Consider the following 7,424-nt stretch of genomic DNA (forward strand, 5'->3'; position numbering starts at 1 on the left):
TCTGGAGCATCCCACAACGTCGTTCTAGGCCGGCTGCCTCCTCTACTACCTCCACAGGGCGATGGAGAGCAGCCTCACGCCTTTCCCTCTCTTTTTCCAGAAAGTGGAACCTGGGGTTAGGTCACTTGTCTCCATTTCCAGCCGCCCATGCTTGCTTCTCCATAAGTTCTCCATCAGCTTCACACGTATGTCTGCATCCTCCCAGCACGTACAAAGAGGGCTTGGTCTGTACACAGTTTGCTGCCCCAACATACAAAAGGCAACAACAGACTTAAAACACCTTTATTAGAATGACAGAATAGCCTTATACAGTCTCTTTGTTTGGAAAAGACCTTTAAGATCATGAAGTGCAACTGCTAACCCAGCACTGCCAAGTCCACCATTAAACCATGTCCCTAATCACCACATCTATACATCTTTTGAATACCTTCAGGGATGGTGACTCAATCACTTCCCTAGGCAGCACAGTCCAGTGTCTTGACAACCCTTTCAGGGAATAAATTTTGTCTAATATCCAACCTAAATCTCCCCTGGCACACCTGTGCTTAGGTGTGGGCACAGGCCAGCTTTGTTCAGATTAGAATTAATGGCACCTGACCACTGACTAAGTGGCTTTTTTTAAGGTAAAAAAAGCTTCCCCTAACATTACCAGGGGAGAGACAATGCCAGAGGAGAGAAGGAAGCAGAGGGGAGTGATGTGGAAGCTAGCTTCCTTACAGGAATCACTCACAAATGGCTTTTTTTGGTGAGGTTATTTTGTGTTCTTGCAAAACCAGCTGAGCTGGGAAATGGGCAGTGGCAGCAGTTCCTCTCCCACCACCACTAGTGTTTCATCCACAATGCTCCATGCACAAGGGCTGGACTGCAGGAAAACGAGCTCTGGGATCACCTATGCCACAGCCTACTCCTTAGCCACAAGGCAAGCCCAGGGATCCACAGAGCAGATCTGCAATACCACTGCCAGAGCTCACTGCAGAGATTTATTTGGATTTGCCAAGATTGAAAGCCAAAGGTTAGGATGTGTTCAGGCTGCACCAAACTGTGACAGTTTAGGAACAGTTAAGAGTTTGAAGCTATTTTTTTTTTAAATCCAGTAGTACTCAGATCAGTTCTTGAATATGTGCCTTCAGGCTCCAAGTTCTTAGCCTTCTGTTTCAAATAACAAGCAACACAAATAAAGAGGGCAAAGAGGGAGGAGCATACCTGCCATGCAGGAAAGAAGAGGGCAATATATCACACAAAACATTTAACACACTGCTCATAATCATCATCAAAACTGGGACATTAATTGCTGGGACATGGAAAATGAAACCCACCTGGAAGACCAGTGCTGATGACTTTCTCTGTAAATCATCAGCTTGCTGGAGATACCCACCCACCCCCCCCCTGCTCTTAGAGAGGTGTGTACATGAACTAGCCCTGAATTTCAAGTATGTTTTGCAGCAGTGGAAATGCGTGTGAGCTGGTTCCCCTTGCACAGAACAGGGCACCTCCAGCAGCACCCACTCCCTGCCTGCTCTCTGGGAAGCAGAGGTGGGCCAGAGCTTAACTGAGCTGGGGGAGCAGCTGGAGTCACACAGTGGGGAGGTGAAGGTGTGGATGGAAGCTGTGGCTGACAATGTGCAAGATTCATCCTGGAGGGTTTACCTCCATCCCATTGCAGAGGGATGGAGGGTTTGCCTCCAGGTCCTGCCAGCCCGAGTCCCCAGGCAATAAAGGAAAACAGCGGATTCCCATCCCAGCACAACTGTGTTAATTCAATGGTGTGGACTGCAGTGTTTAACTGTTCTGTAGATACCAAACCCACAGAAACCAGCATGAAGGCAAGTGCCAGTTAAATAACCTTTATCACCTCTGCTCCTACAGAGTTCACAGCAACACAAACAGGCTGGATGCTCAGAAGACACAGCCCCCAGCTCTCCAGGAGGGTGGGCAAACAGGTCACAGCTCAGGAGTTACAACTCTTGACAGTACAAACCAGGGCCCTGCTTTAGAAAGCTGGGAGATCTCTTATGGGGATAGGAGAGACAAGTCTTCAGAATGAGAATTTCTTCACAAAAAGCTGCAGGCTGTTGGCTGTCTTACTGCAGGGGAGCCCTCACAGCTCAGTGTCACAGTGAAAATTGAAACTGTAATCACCTACTGAGACTGGACCCCAGGCAACAAGGGCTCCAGTGCCTGCAGCCAATTTTCACTTTAAAAAAACCTGAAGATAAACTAGGCCATCAGGCCCTTTTCAGCCAATTCTGCCCTTGTACTAAACACCCCAGACCACCTTTCAAAACTATGTCCAGCACGGGGTTATTCTCTGCTTTAAAGCAACAGTGCCACACCAGTCTGGTAAGAACAGCTGTGCTGGCCACTGATGACAACTCACCCTCTGCTTCCACTTCTGTGTGGTGTTCTGGTTCTTGTTTTAAACTTCCAAATGATTTCAGCACTTTCCAAGAACCCTCCCTCCTCTCAGCATTTCAAATCAGAACTGCAAGTGCTTTGTATCTGTGGGTGACAGCACCTAAAAGGTGGGCAAGACAAGCACAGCACAGCAGCCCACAGGCAGCAAACATCTGTAAAAATCTTCGTGCTTATATTCTGACCTCTCAAAGACAGCTCCTTGTTCAAACAGGCTCACCACAGCCCTGCAGAGCCTGTTCCTGACAATCTTTGGGAATTTAAAGCTGGTTAATCCCATCCACCACATTATTAATTAGCTTGCAATACTGTGACGTGGCATTAACATAGTAGCAGGCTCTCCTCTGCCTTTATCCCTGCACCTTCCTCAAATAAACAAGAAAACCAAAAGTGGTTGAATTGCAGAGCAATGAACTACTTTTTCACTAGGTGGAAGGAATTAATTTTTTGTATTACTAGTACAAGCCACACAGACAGCAGACTGATCATCTGAAGAAAACATTATGGGGAAAAACATTGAATTTCACCGTCATTTGTGAGCTGGAAGTGATTTGAGAAACACCGATTATAAATCATAGCTCCAACAGACAGTTTCATTTTTCTCTGCAGTTCCACCTTTCTGTTTCTGAGGTCTTTGTGTTACAGCTGTGCCAGTTCCCCTGCATTTCCAGATACACAATGCAGGCTGCTCAAAGACATACAGCAATAAATAAGCAGTTCCCCAAGAAAGCAAAACTACTCAGGAGAGCACACAAAAGACTGGAAGGAAGAGAAACAAAACACAGGACACATTCAGAAACATTAACTTAAATCTTTTGGTTGAAGAACACAAAAGTTATCACAATCATTTGAGCTCCCACCAAGGATCAAAGCTGCCTTGACTGCTCTATCTCAGCTGTTGAATGGAACCAGATGACAGCCTGGGCATACAGTTCTGCACACACTTTTCCAGGCCTTACATTTGGGGTTTCCGGGCTTGATCTCCAACAAGGGAGGAAACAAGCTGTGATGCACCAAGAGAAAAGTCCTGCAGAGCTGCTTCTCTTTGCTCACTGCAAGATAAAAGAAATAGCGGAGAAAAAAACAGCAAACAAGAGATGTATTGTAAAATTAGTACAAGGCAACACAGCATGCACACTGGACATCACAGACAAGGAGACAATATGATAAGCAAAGAACAACAGGAGGCAGGAAGAAACAAATAACACTCCATGTGAAATTCTGGTCTGACACCTTGGTGAAGCACACCAATTTCAACCAGGCTAGGATGTCACCTTTAATAGTTTAAATTAATCCCCATCAGCTTTCTGCTGTAACTTTCTGCTGGACACTTTCAGACTCACAGATGGTGAAAGAAAAAAACAAAAGCTAAGAAGTCTCTAATTTCCTCCCTTCAAAGACAGAAAAAGCATTTCCCAAACCAGCTGAGCAAAGCAGAGACAACCACTGGAGGCCATTAAACCACTAACGAAGTGAGCCCTCAACACAGTCAGACAGGAAAGTGGTACAGAGCCTGCTGTAATAGGCGGGATACACCCGAAAATGGCTGACGTGAGCTGAATCCGAGAAGTCTACAGCTTTCACGGAGACACCCAGCTTCTGCCTGGCATCAGCCATGTCCTTCACGTCGCTGGCCTTGATGATGGCATCTGCTTGGGAAAAGAGGTAAAGCTCAGGCCAACGAGAGGGAGCTTTCAGCATGGCATCGTAATGGCTCTCGTGGAGGAAGCGGGTCAGTGGGTACAGCACGATCCGCAGCACGACAGCTGAAGTAGCAAAAGTGAACAAGAGGAGATACTTGAGCAGGACATTGGTGGTTGCCAGGATAGTTGCCAAGGCACGAAGGGCTCCTCTCAAGTTTCTTCTGCCAGGGGCACTATCAAAAATGGTGCCTGCTACTTTGAGGGTCTTGAATGGCATCTGAGTGTGGAGGGCCTCGATGATGTAACGGTAGAGCATGACACCACCATTGCTAAAAACGTGAAAAAGAACTGGTCTGTTTTCAATGCTGTAGTCAAAAAGCAGCTCCAGGAGTCTCCTGGCTGGGGTCTGGAGGGATCTGATGCCAAAGCTCTCAGCGAAGAATATCATCCTCCATGGAGCACAGTAGCGGATGACACTGCACCCCTAAGAGAGACAGAAAGAGACCCCACACACATTTAGGCTGTGCAATAAATCATGAGTAGGCAAGTGTCCATATAAAGAATGTGACAACTGGGGACAGGTTCCAAACAGAAACCAGAGGGCCAGAAGAAAGTTCTTAGTAGCAAGGCACCAGTATCAATAGGATTATATTAATCATAACAGCACAGTATTATGAACATGTTTCTATAGTAGCAGAAGCCTGGATTTGGTGATGTTTGAGACCCTTTCAAAATCTTGTGCTTTCAAAGCTGTGCACAGCCCCTAGGGACACTGCCAGGTCTTTACCCAGGAAGAAGAAACCAACTCAGTGATTCACAAGCTGTCAGTATGAGCCATTTGGGTGAGAAGGGCCTGTTTTGGTATATAACTAATTCATGACATTTACACAAATGGAAGAAGGAGAAGAAACTTCTTCCTCTCTTCAGCAGTACTTGTTCACAGCTGCCTCTAAGACTCACCACCAATCAGCACTGGTATGATTTTTGTAAGACTTTCTGAAACACACCAGCTGTGCAAATGAAGAGCACTGGTTCCAAGATTCAGAATGTCTGAGCAGTTGCATTTCAGTTAAGGCCTTACATTTAGGTATTTCTATCACCTAAACTCACTAGCATTACACACTGACAAACACAAGGCAAAGTCACCCAGAGCTCCCTAAACAGTGAACAAGGCAGAACAGGATAGCAAGTCCTTAAAGTCTTTGATACCATCCTGCCATAGATGCAGCCACTTCCTCATTAGGGAGCTAAGAAAACTCCTCCCTTCCTTTCCCATTCCTATCATCTTTCTGATAGAAAAGCATTGTCAGAACAGCTGGCATTCTGCTGTGTAATTTGGTCCTCACCCACTCAGCAGCCTCTCCATCATAACAATAACTTAACAACCAGTTCTTCACTAGAACAAACCACTTCATGACTCTTGCACTGGATTACACATTACCAGTAAGTTTATTAATGTACAAACTTTGACAGTTATAGCTAAAATGGATTTTGAAAAACAGAAAATCCTTGTATGCTGACACACAGACACCACCAAAAAAAAAAAAAAAAGGCCCTAAAATTTCATTGGGTCCCCACACTACAAGCTGAATCAGTCCAATAAAATACAGAATTAGAAAGGAAAACGTCGTAACTTAGAGAACTTGGGAACTAGCAATTGAACAGACCTCTCTAGTTCAAAAACACACAGAGTTCCCAGTCAGCAGGCATGACTGTCATCAGGTGTCCGTTTCACAAACAGGATAGAAGTAATTTGGATTATACTGAGATGTATCATCATCACAGGAAGGAAGAGCTGAAGGAATAACAGTCCTTGGCCTGGCTTGGCCTTGCCTATTAGCAAGCAGTAAATGCATCCTTTCCCTGCATGTTTACCTGTTTGGAAAGCTAACACAGTGATGTGTCATTCCTGAACAATCTCACAGCTTTAAAAGCCTTAAAATACTCCAGCAATTCACACAACAGCAGAATGCTTACCCAAGGAAGTAATTTTGCCTCAGTTGCACACACAAAGATGACCTCAGCAACTGTTATCTAACACTGCCTGAGCTCCAGGAGTCAAGGAGTTTTCAAAGACAAGAGAAATCACCACTCACTTTCCATGACTCTTCAGACTAAGGAAGGCTTTAGAGCAATTTTGTCAACATGCAGAAGAGCAGCAGTTTCTCAGAGAGCTGTCAGACAATGTCATGAAAATACAAATAAGTCACTCACCTTCTGACTGTAGATTGCGCTGTACTTAGCCAGGTATTTGTCCTGGCAGCCTGCCCAACCTAGAAGGATCACCACAGGCTGACCATCTGCATGCCCTCTCTCTGCACTGCTCCCTGAAACATACCACATGACCTAAAAGATTTGTCCTGCACTCTGCCAGGCTCAGAACGCAATGTGCGTGGTTAATAAAGTTTAAAGGCTGTGTTCAAGTGGGTATTAGTTGAATTTCTCAGGCATGTTATAAACACTGCCTCACCCCAGTCTCACTATGGGAGTGTGCTCAGTAGCACAGCACACTTTCAGTCCCTGCAGCTTTCCAAAGCTCTCGGCTGACACGAAAGCACCAGGGTGCCGATCGCTACGGGGGCAGGGACCTCTCCTCACGCCTCCGGGGAATGGGGGAGGCACCGCAGGCTGCCGTCCCCTTCCAAGTGGAGGGAAGGGAAGCGCCCCACCCTGCCTTCCCGAACTACCACACACCCGGTACGGCACAAGTGTAACGACGGCTACCGCCCGCCCCCCCCACCTTGAGGTCTCCCCCTTCACTTTCCGGGGTTCCCCATGCCCGGATCCCCTTCTCGGTCTTCAGAGGTCCCCCAGGACCAGGCCCAGCCCCCTCCCTCCACCCTCAGGAGTCCCCCAGACCCTCCCATCATTGAATCCCTTCCCGGACCGCCCAGTCCCGCTTGTCCCCGCACCGCGGGCTTCCCCCGGCGCCAGCTCCACCGCCGCCTCCAGCCCGCCGACCACCATGACCGCTAACTCCCTCCTCGCACCCCGCTGCCGTTTCCGCTCTCCCCACCGGAAGCTCCGCCTCCCCGGCTCTCCTTCAGCCAATGGGGAGGAAAAGCGCCCACCCCGCCTCACCCTCCCTCCCCTCCCCACCTCCCACTTCCTTAGCAACGCGCCCTTAGCACCCGGGGCAGTGCCGGACGCCCCGCCCACTCGATGAGGAATCCAGCTCACCCATTGGTCTGAAGGGGGGGGGGCGCAAAGATGGCTCGCCATTGGCTCAGCCCCGTGTCAGTTATTCCGCGAGGTAACCGCCCCTCGGGGAAGGTGAGGGAGTGAGGGGCTGAGGCGGGCGTGAGGCCCATGGGGTTGTAGGGCGTGGAGAGGTTGGAGTGAGGGGAATGGTAGGGTCTGGCGTGGGGG

The 7,424-nt window shown here is 48.0% G+C and overlaps 1 protein-coding gene across 2 annotated transcripts; it reads right to left on the reverse strand.

The window, feature by feature from the left end:
• Nucleotides 1-268: 268 nt before the first annotated feature.
• On the reverse strand, nt 269-7,049 carry TMEM53 (transmembrane protein 53). Of its 2 annotated transcripts, XM_008490781.2 has the most exons (3): nt 6,968-7,049; nt 6,270-6,382; nt 269-4,539 (listed from the first exon to the last, which is right to left on the reverse strand). In XM_008490781.2, the coding sequence occupies exons 1-3, from the start codon at nt 7,020-7,022 to the stop codon at nt 3,877-3,879; spliced, it is 831 nt and encodes a 276-aa protein (XP_008489003.1). In that variant the 5' UTR covers nt 7,023-7,049; the 3' UTR covers nt 269-3,876. The 2 variants fall into 2 exon arrangements, with proteins under 2 accessions (XP_008489003.1, XP_030311333.1); XM_030455473.1 differs by lacking the exon at nt 6,270-6,382 and having other exon boundaries at nt 6,968-6,982.
• Between the last annotated feature and the right edge of the window lie 375 nt (nt 7,050-7,424).

The sequence above is a fragment of the Calypte anna genome, chromosome 8 (genome assembly GCF_003957555.1).
Source record: "Calypte anna isolate BGI_N300 chromosome 8, bCalAnn1_v1.p, whole genome shotgun sequence".
Lineage (NCBI taxonomy): Eukaryota > Metazoa > Chordata > Aves > Apodiformes > Trochilidae > Calypte > Calypte anna.

Excerpts from the sequence above, each read along its gene's own strand:
- TMEM53 (XM_008490781.2), bottom strand. The coding sequence starts at position 7,022 with ATGGTGGTCGGCGGGCTGGAGGCGGCGGTGGAGCTGGCGCCGGGGGAA. Across the intron at positions 6,383-6,967 it reads GGCGCCGGGGGAAGCCCGCG|GGAGCAGTGCAGAGAGAGGG; the intron begins GTGCGGGGACAA and ends GGTATGTTTCAG. Across the intron at positions 4,540-6,269 it reads GCGCAATCTACAGTCAGAAG|GGGTGCAGTGTCATCCGCTA; the intron begins GTGAGTGACTTA and ends TGTCTCTCTTAG.